At 43.6% G+C, this 21647-nt stretch overlaps 1 protein-coding gene across 1 annotated transcript in view; it reads left to right on the top strand.

The window, feature by feature from the left end:
* KLB (klotho beta) overlaps window positions 1-21130 on the top strand; it is a 39273-nt gene extending 18143 nt beyond the window's left edge. The window contains exons 2-5 of the mRNA XM_070397798.1: window positions 2094-2604; window positions 4860-5128; window positions 12063-13206; window positions 17111-21130. Of these exons, the coding sequence (XP_070253899.1) occupies window positions 2094-2604; window positions 4860-5128; window positions 12063-13206; window positions 17111-17499 (2313 nt within the window). The 3' untranslated portion in view covers window positions 17500-21130. The remainder of the gene's footprint in view (window positions 1-2093; window positions 2605-4859; window positions 5129-12062; window positions 13207-17110) is intronic.
* The last annotated feature ends 517 nt before the right edge of the window (window positions 21131-21647 follow it).

Raw genomic sequence — 21647 nt, 5'->3', positions numbered from 1 at the left:
AAGGCATGACGTGACTGATTAGAAGCAAGCAAAGAATTCTAGCAATGCATGACTGCTTTTGTTTCAAACCAGAAAAAAATGCAGTTCTCAAGACTTTGGGATTCCAGGCTTTTCAGCCCAGACAGAGCAGCTGAGACCACTTAAGGTGGTGTCTGTCCCCGGTCCCCGTGTGGTTCCTTCCAGAAGCTGGAACCTCAGGATGGAGGCAGGGGAGGAGGCGGCAGCCTGTACACTTCTCTGACGGGAGAGCATTCTTACAGATCCTTGGGGACATTTGGGTGCTAAATGGTTGCAGTGAAAACCAAGTAAGATCAGATAGACAGTGGTAATACCTCGAGACATCTACTTAAGGAAATCTTCCCGGGAATGATTTCAATGAACTCCTTCCATCAAGCTACAAGGCACCAACTTCGAAATCCTCGCCTACCTTTCCCCACCCTAACAGGATTTCTGAAGCACCATTGCTGTCCGCAGGGTCTATTAGGTTTGAACCATTGGGCACATTTGATTGTCCTTGACTTACAGAGACCCTTTCAGATAATTCAACCCAATACACAACGTCTCTGATGAGCAAAAGAAAAGCCAAGGAACAAAGAAAAGCAGACTTTGTGGGTTAAAGGGAAGGGTGTGCGCACTGGTTTTAGAAACAGCCAAATAGAGGAGAAATCAGGAGACCTGGGAAGAGGCAAGCAAGTCAAATGCTGAGGGAAAAGAGACATGGTCACAGGTAAAGGATAATTTTATGACTGGTCAGGGGCCCTTAATTGGAGTCCTTAATGTTTGCTCCTCCTTCTAATAGAGCTCATGGCTCTTCAATGAACCTGCCTTTTTGCTTTAAATATTTTTTCATTTAAGGCCTTACTTTATGCCATTTTATGTTTCTCTTTCACACCTTTCAGTCTTATTTTTTCAATAAGATGATTGGCTCCTGAGGGCGAGTTCCTGTTCCGTTTATTTCAGCCTCTCAGGGCAGGCAAGACAGGCACTGAGTGACACTCGTACCTATTAAATAGACTGGAAACCGATCATGAGGCTCTGTCATAAGAGCTCAACTGGAAACGTAAACTCCAGGAGACTAATAATAATAACATCCATCCTTTCTTCTTGTTTTTTTAAGAGAGAGAGAGGAACATCAATTTGCAGTTCCACTTATGCATTCACTAGTTGATTCTTGTATGTGCCTTACCGAGCATTGAACCCACAACCTTGCCATATCGGACGATGCTCTAACCAACTGAGCTACCCAGCCAAGGCAATAACATTCATCTTTAGGCAGTAGCTCCTAAGTGCTACATATTTAATTCTGTGCTACAGATTTAATTCATACATTAGCTCTACATCTAATAACAACTTTACAAAGGGTATTACTGTTATTTCTAACTTCATTTTACAGATGAGGATAGTAACAGATTTCAGATAGGTTAAGTGACTTCTCTACGGCCACACATTAAACACCTGAACTTCAAGCCCCAGTGTGCTGACCTCAAGACCCACATACTGTCCCCTGGTTTTCTGGTTTATGCGGCACCTGCCACACTTTTATAATGATAGTAACCACAGCTAAGGCTTCTATAGAAGTTACTCTGTGCCGGGCACTGTTCTGAGGCCCTGTACACACATTAATTCATTCAAGCCTCACAACAAGCCTAGGAGGTGGCTCTATTATTATTCATTTACAGAATCTAGATCCCACATTATCCTGGACTTCTAAGTCAGGGCCAGAAGGAGATTCTGTGGGACAATGAAAGCTCACTGCTCTGCGTCTTTTTATCTAAAGGAAGAAATCCTCTAATCCACATAGTATCTCACTTGCACCAGCCCCAGGAGGGCCAGGAAGGGGGTCAGGGAGAAGAGAAGTAAGATGGAGTGTGGACGAGGGCTCTCTGCCTGCCTCTCAGCAATCCTACAGGAGAGGCATGGGTTGCAAGCAAGGGGAGGTGGGCAGAGCACCGCCTTTGAGGCCATCAGGGTTTCCTGGCAGCTTTCCTGTGCATCACCCTGTGCTTCATTCATTTATCCATGAAAGACCTTCTACCAGCCAAGTCAAACCCTTGTAAGAACAATATAAGTTAATCGTATTTTCTTCTTCTTAGGCTCACTCGAAAGTTTGGCACAACTACAACATAAATTTCCGCCCACATCAGAAGGGGTGGTTATCGATCACACTGGGATCCCATTGGATTGAACCAAACAGACCAGAAAACACGATGGATGTACTCAAGTGCCAACAGTCCATGGTTTCTGTGCTCGGGTGGTTTGCCAATCCTATCCACGGGGACGGGGACTACCCAGAGCTGATGAAAAAGCAGTTGCTCTCCATTCTGCCCCTTTTCTCAGAAGCGGAGAAGAAGGAGGTGAGGGGCACAGCTGACTTCTTTGCCTTTTCCTTTGGGCCCAACAATTTCAAGCCCCAGAGCACCATGGCTAAAATGGGACAAAATGTGTCACTCAATTTGAGAGACGTGCTGAACTGGATTAAGCTGGAATATGGCCACCCCCGCATCTTCATTACTGAGAATGGCTGGTTCACGAACAGTCATGTAAAAACAGAAGATACCACAGCCATCTACATGATGAAGAATTTCCTCAACCAGGTTCTTCAAGGTTGGTTGCACATTAGCTCAACTAAAAATTTTTTTAAATATTTATGCTATATATTTAAAGTTGCCTTTGACTACATGATTATTGTTATCGCAGCTTTTTTATTGTCCAGTGTTGAAAGAATTATTTTACAATATTTTTTATTGATTTCAGAGAGGAGGGGAAAGGGAGAGAGAGATAGAAACATCAATGATGAGAATCATTGATCGGCTGCCCCCTGCACACCCCCTACTGGGGATTGAGCCCGCAACCCGGGCATGTGCCCTGACAGGGAATCAAACCATGACCTCCTGGTTCATAGGTTGATGCTCAACCACTGAGACATGCTGACTGGGCGACAAAATTTTTTAATGTTATCTCATGTTCTTTTTTAGTGAAAGCTTGAGAACAAAATAATTTTAGACTATAGATACATAATTCATTGGCAACAAGATGCTGTTTCAGTCTATCAAAAAGGACATAATGCTGAGAAAGATATGTCCAAAGTTTTTTTTAACAGTAGAGCTTTACTCTAAGATGCTGACAGCTTTCTTGGAATTGTGCTTTCACTCTATTACATGTCCAAATGATGAAAAAGTCCGAAGACAAAGAATCTCGAAGCGACGAATCTCAAAGCTGAGTCATTTCTATTGATCCTGAGTATTTCTCTGACCCTTTCTTATCCCCTCATTCCTTTTCCATTACTCAAGTAGTGACATCTACAGGTGGCTGATTGAAATAATGGAGCAGAACACAAACTCAAATCATGATGGCTCTGTCAGAGCTGGGCTCCATTTCGCACAAATATAAAGGAATCCTCGGTAGATCCTTCTAAAATTCTGTAGCTCTCTTTAAAAGCCACCTGTCTGGAGAGAAATCCCAGATTCTGCCGAAGAGAGTGCTCAGGGAGGGTCCTCGGGAACAGCAAGGGCCTGCTGCCCACCCTGCAGGAAGGAGCAGCGTGGAACAGAGTCGTGCCCAGCCACAAGCACGTGTATAGGGGCCTCTGGAGCAGAGGGCCTGTGCCTGACGCCATGCCCGTGGGCAGAAGGGTGTCATTTCCCAGGCACTACTATTCCACCTCTCCTCAGTGCCCTATACCAACGGGGTTAGAACCAGGGCCTGTTAAAATGTATTTATTTCAAACATCAGTGATCTCAAAGAAATCTCTCGGTCAGGATTTTCTACCTTTTAGGAAAAGGGTGTTAATGATAAAACCCAGAAAATGCACCCTAGCCAGTTTGGCTCAGTGGATAGAGCATCGGCCCACAGATTAAAGGGTCCTGGGTTCGATTCCAGTCAAGGGCACGTACCTCGGTTGCAGGCTCGATCCCTGGCCCTGGGTGACAAACAATCGATGTGAGACACGTTGATGTTTCTCACTCTCTCTGTCTCTCCCCCTCCCGTCCACTCTCTCTCAAAATCAATGGAAAAATATGCTCGGGTGAGGATTAACAACAACAGCAAAAATCAAAAGTGCAAAAGTGAGGCATTCCTGTGAGAGAAATGAAAGCTTTTAGTAAAAAAAAAAAAAAAAAAAAAAAGTTTCCTGATTGGTTTTGAGTCTTTGTTGCTTTTATTGCTGCTGTCTGTTGATTTTCATATCTCAGGTTTACCCAACTCCTAAAAGTCGTTGAATCAGCATTGTAAAGTTAGAAAGACCCTGAGAGATCATCTTTTCCAATCTTTTCTGTTTACAAATGAGAAACTTGCCCAATAGTACCCTCCCTTCCCCTGCCCCTCGGCCCAGTGAGTGCTTGTTCTCTTACATCACTGCACGACTTTCCCCTCCTTATATTTACATCCACGTATGTTCATTCTCAAAGCTAGTTTTTCAGTCCCTGAAGGATCGTTTCATAGAAGATAGTTTGTCCACAAACGGGAACCAACCCAAGCTTGAAATGAGACCCTCTTGGTCCTAAGCAGACATTTGTCCCAAGGAGTTCTGGGAATCACCATGCCCTCTGACACAGACCTGCACACTGAGTCGCAGGAAAGTGTTCAGGTGGATGCTTTGACTGTGTGGTTCACTTGCTGGGGGAGGACCATCCTGGGTGGAAAAAAATAAATGCTGCTTTTCAAGGATAAACATGAATTTTCTATTTGATCTAATGGGCCTACAAATTGGGCAAAAGGTTGGTTTCACAACACGCTGTCCCCTTGGCCTGGTGTTGGTGAAGCCATAAACATGAACGAGTGTGTTTAGGCCTCCAAACATCTCTGATTTCTCTCTCTCTCTCTCTCTCTCTCTCTCTCTCTCTCTCTCTCTCTCTGTGCAGCAATAAGGTTTGATGAAATACGCGTGTTTGGTTACACTGCCTGGTCTCTCCTGGATGGCTTTGAATGGCAGGATGGCTACACCACGCGTCGAGGATTATTTTATGTGGATTTTCATAGTAAACAAAAGGAAAGAAAGCCCAAGTCCTCAGCACATTACTATAAACAGATCATACGAGAAAACGGTTTCCCTCTAAAAGAGTCCACCTCCGATGTGCGGGGTGAGTTTCCCTGCGACTTCTCCTGGGGTGTCACTGAGTCTGTCCTCAAGGTAAGTGGCTACTTCACTGTAAGGCGGGACAATAGTGTACAACATTTTATTGCACTTACTCAGTGGCAGCTAAGAGAGAGCCATCAGACCATATCAAATGCCACGATTACTGGGAGGTTCTGAAGGAAACTTGGGGGAAGAGGAAGGACGAGGAAGAGAAGAACGAAGGCTTCCCGAGAGCCTTGCGTGTGCCGGGACTCACGATGGGAAACTTGGAGAAGGAGTTGGAGAGGCTGCCCTCAAGTCTAGAAACAACTGAGTTCTTTTTGTGAGAGGCACTTTGAGCAGTGTCAAAGTTATAGGGAAAACATTTGATAGGTTTTTGTTTTGCCAAAAGCAAATTACTCAGTGGCCCTTTATTTAAGTCATTCCTGTTATTTGATAGATTTAGATAATTTGCCTTATGAGGTCTCTATATCCCAGAGGGACCTCCCCACACATCCCATTCCTCACCTTCTCCAAATATTTACTCAAATGTCATGTTCTCAAAAAGGCTTCCTTCCACTCCCAAAAGTCATAGCCCCATTACTATCACCTCTCACCCCTTTCCTCTTTATTTTTTTCATGTAGCATTCATCACTCCCTAACATATTATGGACTTTACACATTTTCTCCTTCTCCAGGTTATATTTACTGAAATATAAGCGATAGAACAATGTTGTGTAAGATATACAGCTTTTGTTGATTTGATACATTTATTTATCACAAAATGATTACCACCAAGGCGTTAGCTACCACCTCCACACCGTCACACAATTCCCACTTCTTTTCATGGTAAGAGCGCTTAAGATATACTCCCTGCCAGGCCGGTGTGGCTCAATGGCTCAGCATCAACCCACAAACCAAGAGGTCACTGGTTCAATTCCCGCTCAGGGAACATGCCTGGGTTGCGGGCTCGATTCCCAGTATGGAGCGTGCAGGAGGCAGCTGATCGATGATGTTTCTCTCTCATTGTTTCTATTTCTCTATCCCTCTCCCTTCCTCTCTCTAAAAATCAATAAAAACATTTTTTTAAAAAATCATACTCTCTTAGCAACTTTCAAGAATATAACACAGTATTATGAACTATAGTCACCATGCTGTACTTGTTAATCTTATAACTGGAAGTTTGTACCCTTTGACAAATATCTTCCCACTTCCCCCACCTCCCAGCCCCTGGTAATCACTTCACACATTCTTCTTATTTATCACCCGTCTTTCCCACTAGAATGCAAACTTTCTCCGCATGAGGGTGGAGATGTTTGAGGCTTTGCTGCCTGCTGTATGTATGCCTTCCTAGAGAAGCTCAGGCTCAATACATAGTGAATGAAAAAGGTCAACTTTTATTGTTGTTAATCCTCACCCAAGGATATTTTTCCATTGATCTTTCAGAGAGAGTGGAAGAGAGAGAGAAACATCAATGTGAGAGAAACACATAGATTGGTTGCCGCCTGCACGAGCCCTGATGAGGGCCCTGGCCGGGGAGGAGCCTGCAATCCAGGTAAATGCCCTTGACTGAAATCAAACCCAGGACCCTTTGGTCCGTAGGCCAACGCTCTATCCACTGAGCCAAACCGCTAGGGCAAGGTCAACTTTTAGAGCCAGGTGAGACCTTAGGGACCCCCTGTTCCAAATCCTTCATTTTATGAATGAGGAAAGTGAGATTATCAATTAATAATTGATACCTAAGTGACTTGCCCAAGGTAACACAAATAGTGGCACAACTGTAACAGGCCACCCTCAAGCCCCCAGAGGCAGAGTGCTTTCTCCAAAATAATAATAACAACTATTTTTAAGCCCTTATTACGTGCCAAGCATTTACCTAAATGTATGCAAGTTGTCTTTAGCTAATCTTAAACCCCTCATTTTATAGGCAAGGAAACTGAAGGTTAGGGAAGTTACATAATTTGTCCAGGTTCCCCAGATCTGTCTCCTGACCACTGTAAGTCCTCACAGTACCACACTATTGCCTGTATTCTAGAAGCATATAGAAAGACAACAAAATGTACAAAGGTGGGACCAGACAAAAGGGCTCAAACCATAAGTAGGCAGTGTTCACTGGTTATGAATCTCAAACCCTGTCAATATTTTTTTTTAATATATTTTATTTATTTTTTACAGAGAGGAAGGGAGAGAGATAGAGAGCTAGAAACATCGATGAGAGAGAAACATCGATCAGCCGCCTCCTGCACATCTCCCACTGGGGATGTGCCCGCAACCCAGGTACATGCCCTTAACCGGAATCGAACCGGGGACCCCTCAGTCCGCAGGCCGACGCTCTATCCACTGAGCCAAACCGGTTTCGGCAACCCTGTCAATATTTAAACAAGACTTTAGTAAAAGCCCAGAAGTGATAAAAGGAGAAACATACATAGAGCCACACAGACACAGTGACTCACCTTCAGCTCCCTACAGAGCCACCTACTTACCCAGTTCCTGTCTCCTCCTCCACACAGCATAGTCAGACAGCCTTCTCTTCCCTGCCACTTCAAGTGGGTTTATATTTTTCAAAATTCCAGGCCTAGCAAAGAGAGATCCAAAAGAGACAGGAGTTCCTGCCTGTACATGACCCAACCTGCCATTTCCTCCTGCCCTATCTGAAGACCTCCATCTGTTTCACATTGGTTGGTGATGTGAATGTCTGCCCCATTCTAAAGACCCTATTCCTAGTCTCAAGAGCTGATCACTCAGGTCAGGGGAAAGTAATTCTGCAATCAACTAGGTCTGGGTTTCATGCTCACACCTGCAGCCCAGCAAGAAGTCAGCTCCCTTTGAATTTGAACTAAGAGTGAAGTTGAATCGTTTGCCAAGAAAAATTAGGATGCTTTCTGACATTTCAGCCAGAGGATGTATGAATAGATGCTGTGCTGGCAAAAACTAGATGTCTCTCTAGGTCCTATAGTATAGGAAGACTGACAAAATGAAAGTATCACTTTAAGAATATTATTGTGCCATTTGTGACAAAACAAATAGACCTAGAGGGCATTATGCTAAATGAAGTAAATCAGAGAAAGACAAATACTGTATCATTTCATTTATATGTGGAATCTAAAAGACTTAACAGCCGAAACCGGTTTGGCTCAGTGGATAGAGCGTCGGCCTGCGGACTGAAAGGTCCCAGGTTTGATTCCGGTCAAGGGCATGTACCTGGGTTGCGGGCACATCCCCAGTAGGAGATGTGCAGGAGGCAGCTGATCGATGTTTCTAACTCTTTATCTCTCTCCCTTCCTCTCTGTAAAAAATCAATAAAATATATTTTAAAAAAATAAAAGACTAAACAAATGAACAAACAAAAACCAAACAGACTCATAGAGAGTACAAACTGATAGTTGCCAGAGGGTTGGGAGATGAAGGGATGGGCAAAAAGGTGAAGGGGATTAAGAGGTACAAACTTCGTTATAAATAAGTCACGAGGCTACAATGTGCAGCATAGGGAATACAGTCAACAATGTCACAATAACTTTGTATGGTGACAAATGGTTACTAGACTTTTCGTGGTGATCACTTCGTAAGGTATGTAAATGTCAAATCACTATGTTGTATACCTGAAACCAACATAATATTGTGTCAACTGTACTTTAATTTTAAAAAGCTTTATATCCCAAAATGAAAATAAATATATTACTATGCCTACCCCCACATATCCCCACCTTATACCCACTCACCCCACCTCTTAGCATTCTTTCCTCCTCCAACGTTTTGTTTTGCGAAATTTCAAACTACTACAATAAACACACATATTCCCCTCATCAAGACAAATCGATTGTTAACATGTGGCCACATTTACTTTCTCTCCCATTATAATATTATGTATTTTAGTATTGATTCAATATCATTTAATCCATATTCAAATTTTCCTAAATGTTCCGAAAATGTCCTTTATAGATTTTTTAAAAAATTGATCACAAACAAGGATAACACATTGGCTTTCATGTATCTTTAGCCTCTTTTAATTCAGAGCAATGCCCCCAACCTCACAGTATTAACTTTTTTGAAGAGTCCAGGCCAATTGCTTATAGAATGTCTCATGGATTTCTGATTGTTTCTTTATTAGATTCAGTTAACCATTTCTGGACATAATAGTACATAGACGATGCGTATCACATCAGAAAGTACATGACGTCAGCTTGTTTCATTACTAAAGACGTTAGTTAAGTAGTCGTCACCAGATTTCTTGGTTAAGGTGGCATTTGCCAGATCTCTTCATTGAAAGGTATCTTCAATTTGTAATTAAAAAGTAATCTGATGGTGATACTTTGAGACCATATAAATATCCTATTCCCCAATAGCATTTCATCCAATCTTCTTTTTTTTTTTTAAATATATTTTATTGATTTTTTACAGAGAGGAAGGGAGAGGGATAGAGAGTTAGAAACATCGATGAGAGAGAAACATCGATCAGCTGCCTCCTGCACACTCCCTACTGGGGATGTGCCTGCAACCAAGGTACATGCCCTTGACCGGAATCGAACCTGGGACCCTTGAGTCTGCAGGCCAATGCTCTATCCACTGAGCCAAACAGGCTAGGGCATCATCCAATCTTCTTAATACTGATTCATGAATCTTGTCTGCATTATACTTTGTAAATTGCAAAATGGTGAATTTATCCTGTTTGTTTGTTTCTGTTTTTATTTTTATTTATTGATTTTTAGAGAGAGAGGAAGAGAAAGAGAGAAACATTGATTTATTGTTCCAAGTATTTATACATTTGTTGGTTGATTCTTGTATGTGCCCTGACCTGAGATTGAACCCACAACTTTGGCATATTGGGACAATGATCTAACCCAATGGTTGGCAAACTCATTAGTCAACAGGGCCAAATATCAACAGTACAACGATTGAAATTTCTTTTGAGAGCCAAATTTTTTAAACTTAAACTATATAGGTAGGTACATTGTTATTAACTTAATTAGGGTACTCCTAAGGCTTAGGAAGAGCCACACTCAAGGGGCCAAAGAGCCGCATGTGGCTCGTCAGCCGCAGTTTGCTGATCACGGCACCAACTGAGCTACCTAGCCAGGGCCAAATGGCAAATTTCTAATTAGAGTATTCCATCTACATTTATTATGTGTGTGTGTGTTTTTTTAATGACATTGTTGTCATTGTTTCATTATTCCTTTTGATGCTCAAATTATCTTAAATTTGGCCAATGGGACTCTTTTCAGCTACTCCTGTCTTTTTGAGATTTCCTTTTCTATTCTTAAGCACTTCCTTATTTTTCTGGCACAAGATGTACCAGCATCACCTCATTCTCTTCCTGCCCCGGGCCTGGAAAAAGCCATATTCCTCCAAAGCTCAGGATCCTTTTAGTGGGGAATAATTTAGAACCAAGCTCTGGGAGCTAGGGTTGAGAGCAAGGTGCATTATCTTTAACTAGATCTGTTAGCAGATTAGTCACACACCACTTGCTAAGACTAATGCTTTCTGGAGGTTTTTACAAGTAAGACATTTTCATTTAATATTGCCTTACCTTATGGCAAGATTGCCCTTTGTAAACACCCTATCATTACCAGGATGCTCTGACGTTTCAAGACACTGAAACTGGCCATATAGGCTAGGAGGATTTTACTCAAATAATTATATACAGATTTAACTTCATGCTCACCTGATCAATGTTCTCTCAGTTTAATGTTCTAGATAACTGGTTGACAGATGGCAAGTGAGCAGTGATATGGTTTCATAATTAGACTATGAAAAATGACACATGAGAAAACAATTAGAGGGAAAATATTTACCAAAGGTTAATTATCATTTTTTTCCAGGTGCACTTAAATTCAGCCATGGGGAGAAAAGTACTTTAAAACAAGAACTTAAAACAAGTCATTTAAAAAAAAAAAACTTTTACTTTTTCTTATTAATCTTGAATTTGGAAGTGTTTTTTCTTAAGCCCTCTTCCGTTATAATTTAGCTGGCAGGCAATTATTGCAACCAGGGAAAACTAAACCCAAGTCATGTCTAGTTTATGTTTGTACAGTGCTTTAGAGTTGACAGAGCACTTTCCCAGAGTCACTGACTCCTCACAGCACACCTGTAAGGTGAGTGAGATTGAACGCTCACTATACAGGGTTGCCAGGCCTGAGTTTCAAAGAGAGTCCAGGGCTATCTCCTGGTGAGGAGTAGGGAACGAGACACCATCAGATCAAAGAGTCAACTTGGGAGTTTCTGGGGAGTATTTTACTGTCCTTTCTGCTCGTATCCAAGTACCTTGCATAAAGAGGGTGTTCAGTATTCTCCTGGTGGATGAGTAAATGCTATGTTCTCACAGGCATGTGGGTGGGGAGAATATAATGATGCACATGTGATGATATCATTTGACTTTTCAAACGGAAGAGGGTGTTAGAGATTTGCATTCAGCAAATGCAAGGGGTCATTCTCTACCCCATCACACACAGGCTTCTTTTAGGAACTTTGACTGGGATCAACTAGCCTCCTCTAACCCGAAGTGCTGCCCTCAGTGAAATCCTCTACACTGGAATTTTAACTTTGCTTCAATTTATGGCAGTGTTTAAAGGGTCCATCTTTCATGATTCTTTTCAACTGAGAGTACCAAGCCAATATCCTGATGCATTTGAATAAAATCACATGAGACCCCATCATCTGACCTGGGTTTCTAGGACAAATTAACTGGAAAACAGCCTCTCTGGGTTTTCTGTAAAACAGCTTATTTTCCAAGCTAAGCCCTCCTGGGTGTGGTTCCTTCCTTAAGTCTTCTGGTCTCCCTAGGAAATTTCAAGGGCTAGAAAAGAAGATCATCCATCAGGCCTTTTCCATGACATCACCAGAACAGCTGGAACACACAGCTGGAACACACTAGGTTAAGGACATACTCATCATGTATCTTCTCTATTGTCAGTGAGAGGCAAAATAAGAGCAGGCCCTTCTCCCTCTCAGATGATGCATGCTGACAGCCTGTCCACCTGGGTGTACTTGACCTGAATGTGCTTGTTTTTCACAGCCAGAGCTGGTGGCTTCCTCCCCACAGTTCACCGATCCTCACCTGTATGTGTGGAATGTGACAGGCAACAGACTGTTGCACCAAGTGGGAGGAGTGAAGCTGAAAACACGGCCAGGTCAATGCACAGATTTCGTCAGCATCAAAAGACAGGTGGAGATGTTGGCAAGGATGAAAGTCACCTACTACCGGTTTGCTCTGGACTGGCCCTCAGTCCTTCCTACTGGCAACCTGTCCACAGTTAACCGACAAGCTCTGCGGTACTACAGGTGTGTGGTCAGTGAGGGCCTGAAGCTCAACATCTCCCCAATGGTCACCTTGTACTACCCGACCCACACCCAGCTCGGCCTCCCCACGCCGCTGCTGCAGAGCGGGGGGTGGCTGAACCCATCGACGGCCAAGGCCTTCCAGGATTACGCCGGGCTGTGCTTCCAGGAGCTGGGGGACCTGGTGAAGCTCTGGATCACCATCAACGAGCCCAACCGACTGAGTGACATCTACAACCGCACTGGTAACGACACCTACCGGGCAGCCCACAACCTGCTGATCGCCCACGCCCTGGCGTGGCACCTCTATGACCGGCAGTACCGGCCGGCCCAGCGCGGGTCGGTCTCTCTGTCTCTGCATTCGGATTGGGCGGAACCCGCCAACCCCTATGCAGAGTCGCACTGGCAGGCGGCAGAGCGCTTCCTCCAGTTCGAAATCGCCTGGTTCGCCGAACCCCTCTTCAAGACCGGGGACTACCCGTTGGCCATGAGGGAGTACATCGCCTTCAAGAACAGGCAAGGGCTCTCGCGCTCCAGGCTGCCTCAGTTCACCGAGGAAGAGAGGCGGCTAGTCAAGGGCGCTGCCGACTTCTATGCCCTGAACCACTTCACCACCAGGTTCGTGCTGCACGCGCGCCAGAACGGCAGCCACTATGACACGGACAGGGACGTCCAGTTTCTGCAAGACATCACCTGCCTGAGCTCCCCCACCCGCCTGGCCGTGCTGCCCTGGGGACAGCGGAAGGTGCTGAGCTGGATCCGGAGGAACTACGGAGACCTGGATGTTTACATCACGGCCAATGGCATTGATGACCCAGCTCTGGAAAACGATGAACTCCGAAAGTACTACCTAGAGAAATACATCCAGGAGGCCAGGAAAGGTGAGGTTCGCGGGCCACCAGCTACTGGGAACAAAGGAAGAGGGGAGCCCTGGCCAGTGGGGTCAAGGGACAGCCCCACGCACTGAATGGTCGCAGGTTCTATTCCCTGTTGGGCACATGCGGGAGGCAACCAGTCCAGAGACAACCAGTCTTTGTCTCTCTTCTTCTTCCTTCCCTCCCACTCTCTCTGAAAAGCAATTGGAAAAATAAATATCCTCTGGTGATGATTACCAAAACTAAAAGAGGAGAGTAGGCTCCTTAGTGACAATGTTAGCTCATTATGGAAAATTTGGCAAGTATAGAAAAGTATTTTTTTTTAAATAATCACCTGAAATCCCATTCTCCAAAACAACCACCTAGACTTGTGCTTACTAGACATTGTTAATACAACTGAGCTCATGCTGTAATGCAGTCTTGTACCCAACTTTTTCTTAATATCACATTATAAATGTGTTTCTTGTTAACATTATCTTAATGGCTCATGTAGAGGAGAAATGGGTACCCAGCCCTGAGGGCTTAAGTCTTGGCCCATGAAGGAATACACCCCTATCCCCATTACCAATTTTAGACCTAATTTAGTACAAACTATGGAAGCAGACCCTCACCCCCTAGCCTAAAGCAATACTAGGACTGTTATTGCATTTGAAAGCAGAAAGTCAGGAGATCCAGAATAAGAGAACACTTTATTTACAATACTGGGTATTTTAATTTTTTCTTTTTAATGAGAAAATTGGTGTTATGGTCAAATTCCTGTGACACAAGCCAATAAATATTGTGAACCCACAAAAAAAAAAGTGGAGATGGTGAGAAGTGGATATATATTTTTAAAAATATTTTAATATTTTATTGATTTCAGAGAGAGAAAGGGAGAGGGAGAGACAGAAATATCAATGATGGGAGAATCATTGATTGGGATGCCTCTTGCACACCCCTTACTGGAGGGATTGAGCCCACACCCAGGCATGTGCCCTGAACCGTGACTACCTGGTTCATGGGTTGACACTTAACCACTGAGCTACACTGGCTGGGCAAAGTGGGTATATTTTTAAGGTAAAGTCAACAGGATTGCATGTGAGAAAAGAGTGAAAAACGACTCCAAGGTTTTGGCTTGAGTAATTAAAAGAATGAAGTAGCCCAGCCGGCTCAGTGGTTGTGTCGACCTATGAACCAGGAGGTCATGGTTCAATTCTCAGTCAGGGCACATGCCCAGGTTGCAGGCTTGATCCCCAGTGTGGGGCATGCAGGAGGTAGCCAATCAATGATTCTCCCTCCTTCTCCCTTCTTCTCTGAAATCAATAAAAATATATTGGGGGGGAAAAAAAGAATGAAATGGCCATTTACTAGAGTGGAGGAGACTGGTAGGCACATTTTTGGAAATGAGTTGTTTGATGTTGCACAGTTTGAGATGTCTATTAGACATCCAATTAGAGATGTCAAGTAGGCTAATAGGTGTAAGTCTCAGGTTCAGAGGAGAGGTCTGGGCTGAGATACATTTTGGGAGCCAAGAAAAAAAATGGATGGTATTTTTTAAAATAGGGTTTATTGAAATCACTAAGGGAGCAAGGATAGAAAAGGGCGGGGGGGGGGGGGGTCTGACTTCTGGGACATTTCAGTATTCAGAGGTCAGAGATGAGAAATCAGCAAAAATCACTGAAGAGGACCCACTGCTGTAAAAGATAACCAACAGCCTGTTTATATGAAAACTAGAGGCCCAGTGCATGAATTCATGCACAGGTGGGGTCCGGCCAGCCCAGCCCCAATCAGCAGATTGGGGCCAGGACTGTCAGGGGGAGGAAGAGACAGCGGGAGGTTGACTGGCCAGCCTGCCCTGATCAGCCTGATCAGGACCAGACAGGCTTGGGGGAGGAGCCAGGGGCGATTGGCCAGTAGGCCCCACCTCCAATTGGTGGGGGGGAGGGGGGCAATCGGGGGCGAAGCTGGCTGGGGGAGGGGCCGTGGGGTTGATTGGGGTGGTGGGGGCTGATTGGGGTGTGGGGCTGGTCATGGGGAGGGGCTGTGGGCAGTGGGCTGGCCAGCCTTGCCCCCAAATGGGGTGGGGGGGCCGATTGGGGGCCAGCGACCTGGGGGGAAGGGCCATGGGTGGTTGGCCGGCTGGCCCTGCCCCTGATTGGGGTGGTGGGGGCCCATCTAGGGCAGGGCCAGCCCAGGGGAGGGGCTGCAGGAGGTTGGATGGCCGGCCCCACCCCCTATTGGGGTGGGCGATCAGTGGTGGAGCCAGCCATGGTGAGGGACTAGGGACCAATTAGGGTGGGACAGGCCCATTGGGCACAGAGCTGGCTGGGGGGAGAGGCCCCGGGAGGTTTGCTGGCCAGCCCCACCCCAGATCGGGCTGGTTCACTGGCCGCAGTGGGCGTCATAGCAACTGGTCGTTCCAGTCGCTGGCTTTGATATATATAGATGATCCAGTAGTGAGGGAAGATACATGAGAGAACAAATGGAGCAATGTCCTGGAGTAGGCAAGAGATAATAAGCTTCAGGTGTAAGTGGAGGAATCAGCCTCCTCCAAGAGCAAAGAGAAGTCAACCAGAGTAACAAGAAGGCAGAATCCTATATAATAAAACCCTAATATGCAAATTGACCAAACAGTGGAATGACTGGTTGCTATGAACTGACCACCAGGGGGCAGATGCTACACGTAGGATCTGACACCTGGTGGCCAGTGCGCTCCCACAGGGGGAGCGCTGCTCAGCCAGAAGCTGGGCTCACAGCTGGCGAGCGCAGTGGCGGTGGTGGGAGCCTCTGTGGCAGCACTAAGGAGCAGCGAGCCGAGCGGCAGGGAGCAGCAAGCAGGTGGGCAGTAAGGAGCAAGGGGTCCCGGACTGTGAGAGGGCACAGGCCGGGCTGAGGGACCGCACCCCCACTGCACGAATTTCGTGCACCAGGCCTCTAGTACTAGTATATGATTGCAGATGCAGATAGGTAGATATTTATGGAAGACTGAAGAAGTTCCCTGAGTGCTTCAGTTTTTCAGTGAAGTAGGAAGGTCATTACTTCAAAGCAAGAATGGCAGAGGACCCCTAGCCTGTTTGGCTCAGTGGATAGAATGTTGACCTGAGGACTGAGGGTCCTGGGTTTGATTCTGGTCTATGGCACATACCTAGGTTGCAGGCACCATACCTAGGTGGGAGCCAACCAGTCGATGTGTCTCTTCCCCTTCCTTCCACTCTAAAACTCAATGGAAAAATATCCTCAGGTGAAAATTAGCAACAAAAAAATAACTCCCCCATAAAACCATTAAAAAAAAAAAAGAAAAAAAGAGTGAGTGACTAGGGGAAACCAAGTGTGGTTACAGGCAACACTAAGGGCACATTTGAGGTTTGGAATCAGGCGAAATAGGCAAGATTTTTCCCTATGAACAAGTGACAGTAAGTCCTTCATGGCATCAACTCAAATTTACTTTTCCCTCTAGCTGTGTTTGTATCATTTATAAATCAAAGTTTTACTTCAAATTTCTTTTTTAAACTTAACTGTATATATTTCACCACCTTTATATCAATTACAAAAGAATATAAAAGCCCTTTATCATGGCCCGTGTGATTCAGTAGTTGAGCGTCAACCCAGGAACCAAAAGGTCACTTGTCCCATTCCCAGTCAGGGCACATGCCCAGGTTGCTAGTTCGATGCCCAGAAGGGGGTGTGCAGGAGGCAGCCAATTAATGATGCTCCTCTCTAATCAATGTTTCTAACTCTCTATCCCTCTCCTTTTCTCTCTAAAAAAAGTCAATAAAAACATTTTTTAAAAAGACCTTTAATGAAAAATCACCAAATCACCTTTTATGGGCATGAGTTTACTTGTTTCAATGAAAAATAAATTCTTATTCAAAGGTGTGTTATAGTCCATTTATGGTTAATAATGTTCATTTCTGATGTTTTTCTTTTTCAGCATACCTGGTTGATAAAGTCAAAATCAAAGGCTATTATGCATTCAAACTGACTGAAGAAAAATTTAAACCCAGATTTGGATTCTTCACATCTGACTTAAAAGCTAAATCCTCAATTCAGTTTTACAACAAACTGATCAGCAACGGTGGCTTCCCTTCTGAGAACAATAGTGCTAGATGCAGTCAGACTCAAAGAAACACGAAGTGCACTGTCTGCTTATTTCTTGTGCAGAAGAAGCCACTGATATTCTTTGGTTGTTGCTTCTTCTCTACCCTGGTTCTACTTTTATCAATCACCTTTTTTCATAAGCGAAAGAGAAGAAAATTTTGGAAAGCAAAGAACTTCCAACACATACCATTAAAGAAAGACCACAAGAAAGTTCTTAGCTAAACTGATCCTACTTCTGCCTGCATGATAGAAAGCTTAAAAATTCACTCCAGTTCCATGTATTCATAACTTACAGAAGATATACCTATATTGTAACAAAGAAAATTTGAGATATTAGTGGTAGCCAAGATGATGACAATCAATCTCACTTCTGTGTTTCAAATGAATTTTCCTGTCTTCATGTCAGTGAATTCAGTTCTTGGATCTGAAGATAAAGGCTTTGCCTAGACCAGCAATTATCAACCTTTTTCATCTCATGGCACACATAAACCAATTATTAACATTCTGCAGCACACCAAAAATTTATTTTTGCTGATCTGACAAAAAAAGTGTAATTCTAATTCATTCACACTGGATAGCTATTGTGTTAGCTGTTGTCATTTTTTTAAAATAAATTTTATTGATTTTTTACAGAAAGGGATAGAGAGTTAGAAACATCAATGAGAGAAACATCGATCAGCTGCCTCTTGCACACCTCCTACTGGGGATGTGCCCGCAAGCAAGGTATATGCCCTTGGCCGGAATCGAACCTTTCAGTCTGCAGGCCAATGCTCTATCCACTGAACCAAACCAGTCAGGGCTGTTGTCATTTTTTTGACAATCTAAGGGAAAAGAGGTCAGTGCCCCTAAATAGGCATTGCATGTTTTAAAAATTCTTGCAGCAAACCAGTTAAAAATCACTGACCTAGACAATAAGCTACGAGGATTATCTGATACATTGCTTCAATGATGTTTTCCATCACTCTTCTTTTATAAATACCAAGCTACTTGTCATAAAAAAAAATTACTTTGAAAAAGTGCAACTTTGTTTTGTTAGACTCCATAGCAGAGATTTAAAACTCAACACTGGATGACCAGTGATATATTCTGTCACTTCTAACAAGGTGCTTTGCCCTTTATGGCAGGGTGGTTCTCAAATGGAAAGAAAAAACACAATAGGGTAGAGTGCTGTCTATAGCCAGTTACAGCATACTCTTAAGCACGTCCCTTAGTTTTCCTCAATAGAAATACAAATTATCATCTAATTTTGTGAGGTCTCTCCTTTATTAAGTGATTTTAACTCATCTCATGTGAAGATCAGAATACTAAGATTAAGGACAGCAAGACCCAAATGCCTATGAAGATAGGAAGTCACCCAAGCAACTCTCTTTAGACAAATTGACATTCTTCCTCACATGAGTTTTGTGAGGTGACAAAATCGTATCTAGCATACTTAGGAAATGTTTTATTTAACAAATTATCAGACCAAGGACCATATAATTCCCAAGACTAGCTCTCCCCTGAGGAGCTTCACTCTTCAGACACCACATGCATACATGGACCTCTCAAGGTATAGAATGCAGCCACATCTGGACCTAGCAACTATGACTCTTTGGATGCAATTCAGAATGAGGAGGCTGAATGAGCTCCAACTTTTTACACTGCAGCTGAGATTTAGTGAATTCTTAAGTCTAAACTTGGAGTTTTAACTTTCTTAATTCTGTGCTTATGATTTATTCAGTGTATTCTAATTGTTGGAGGAATAAATCTTGCATGTAAACCCAATTATGCCCATTTTCTTTCTTTAGGTTAATCAACATTTAAATGCAGCTAGTCACTAGCCATCCTCTCCAGAAATTCAGATTTTCCTAAGTCAAAGGAAAGCTCTTCAGTTCAAAAAGGCCTGGTAGGAAAATAATCTAAATTAAGGCAATTGTAATTGTTTTCCAAGTCCACCTCTACCAGAAGCCAAATTACATATGAGATTCTAAGTGAAATAAATGTTTCAAAGATACTATAAAGAGGTAACACAATTGATCAAGTAAATGCAAAAGGAATGAGAAATCAGTTTGCTCTTTGGTTGGCCAAATTCAAATAGCAAATTTTGGCTATTGCTTTTTGTCTATTCATCTTACCCCCAGTGCACCCACTCCTCCAACCAAGGCTGTTTTTAGATTTTTGATATTTTCTTATGAGCACTAAGTGGGCCTGAAGGTATACACATAGTCAATTTTTTTTTTTTTTTTAAACAGAGGCATTTAAATTCATCACTTGGCTCAGGTTTTTCCTTTGTGCCACATAGATTCATTCTGACCCCAGAGCTCCTGTAAATAGTCTCATAGGAAGTACCAGTTAAGTGTTGTGCCCAGATTTCAAGATTCCCAAGAAACCACATCAGGGAGCCATCCAATCCGATGCAAAAGCATAAGAATCTGTATTTCAGGCTAGCTTGAGCTCTCCATCCACCAGACTCACCGACACATCGGCTAGCCAAGTGGCCAAGAGAGAGCCAACCCCGCCCAGAGACCGGTTATATAGGGGGGGGGTCTGAGTAAGGGGAGGAGAAAGGACTGTGCTCTGCCGATTGGCCAGGCGCAAGCCGGGTCCTGTTACACAGGATGTGGTCATATCTATGGCGCGCACTTCCCTTGATTGTCATTGGTTAGTTTAAAATCCCGGGCGTGGCCAGCAGAGGCCTGGGCTTCCGGGAAGAAGGCCGCACATGGCCCCAACATGGAGGATACAGGCAAGATGGAGGGCATAGCCCTCACCCTTTCATTAAGAATCTCTTATCAATTTTTTTTAAAATATATTTTATTGATCTCTTACAGAGAGGAAGGGAGAGAGATAGAGAGCCAGAAACATTGATGAGAGAGAAACATCGATCAGCCGCCTCCTGCACACTCCCCACTGGGCATGTGCCCACAACCAAGGCACATGCCCCTGACCGGAATCGAACCTGGGACCCTTGAGTTCGCAGGCCGACGCTCTATCCACTGAGCCAAACCGGTCAGGGCAACTTTTCTTTTTTCCATTGATTTTTTTATAGAATGGAAGGGAAGGAGGGGTGAAGAAGCATCGATGTGAGAGACAAATCCATTGGTTGCCTCCCACATGTGCCCCCACCCCACCGGAGCCAGGGATTGAACCTGCAACCCAGGCATTAAACCTGAGACCCTTCCGTGTGCAGGCCAACCCTCTAACCACTGACCATACCACCCAGTGTGAAACTTGACCCAACTTTTTAACCAGTAACATCCAAGGTTTTGAAAAATGCATATTTAGCCATAAGAATAACAATTGAGCTAAGTTTAGGTTTTGCTTTTTTGGTCTCTACTTTGTATCTTGTATTCATGGTTTACAATTCCATTAATCGAACTCACTATTTTTCAAATGTCTTTACATTTAGAGCTTAAAAATGTATTGTCCTTTTTCAAACTTGTTGCCTTGCCATAAACTCTCTCAAATACGCAAATTCCAAACCCAATGCTTACAGTCCTCCCTTTCTGTCACTTGGGAAGTATTTCGACACCATTTAAGAATCCTTAGGTAGCCTGGCCAGCATGGCTCAGTGGTTGGGGTTCGACCTATGAACAGGTCAGTTTAATTCCTGGTCAGGGTACATGGCCCGGTTGCGGGCTCAATACACAGCATGGGGCATGGAGGAGGCAGCCAATGACTATCTCATCATTCATGTTTCTCTCTCCTCCCTTCTACACTGAAATCAATAAAAATATATTTTAAAAAGTATTGCATTAAAATACAATTTATCTTAGTTATCTGTAGGTAAGTATTCAATGTGGCTCATGACCAATTATATTTACTATTTAGGTTTAGCTAAACTCACTTAAAAATCATAAAGGGTCAATTAGAAATGGTTAATAACATTTGACAGTAAGATCTTTAGAGTAAGTTTTTGAGATTTGTTGCGGAAAAAAATCTTAAAAATCTGACTTGTTATGGTTGCATATGCAATATAACCATCTTTCACTAAGTCTTTGATATATGTATATGGAAATATCACAACATAATTATGGTTTAAAGAGCTGGAAAATGAGGTCAGTTTATTGACTTAATTTTCAATGTAATTTACTCTAAATTAACTGTTAACCATTAGGTCAAATGTAAGAACTGTAAAATATGAATGGGTTTGATGTTAACTGGGTGCTGTACCAACACGGCCTCCCCCATCCTCTCAAGCTGTGTGCCAACCAGATTAACTTCTCATTATAAAATATGTACTCCCCCACCTCAAAGTTGGGGCAATACACAGTGCTTATCCATAGAAGACCCAGAAGATATGAAAGACTTCGTTGGGGAAAACTAGACTTTCATTTACCACACCCAAGTAACGAAATGGAGATCACTCCTTGGATACAACCAACCTCCAA

The sequence above is a fragment of the Myotis yumanensis genome, unplaced genomic scaffold, assembly GCF_028538775.1.
Source record: "Myotis yumanensis isolate MYYU_CA2020_CCGP unplaced genomic scaffold, mMyoYum1.0.hap1 SCAF_1, whole genome shotgun sequence".
Taxonomy (NCBI): Eukaryota; Metazoa; Chordata; class Mammalia; order Chiroptera; family Vespertilionidae; genus Myotis; species Myotis yumanensis.
Note: the sequence above shows the minus strand (reverse complement) of the source record. Positions and strands in the feature narration are given on the sequence as shown.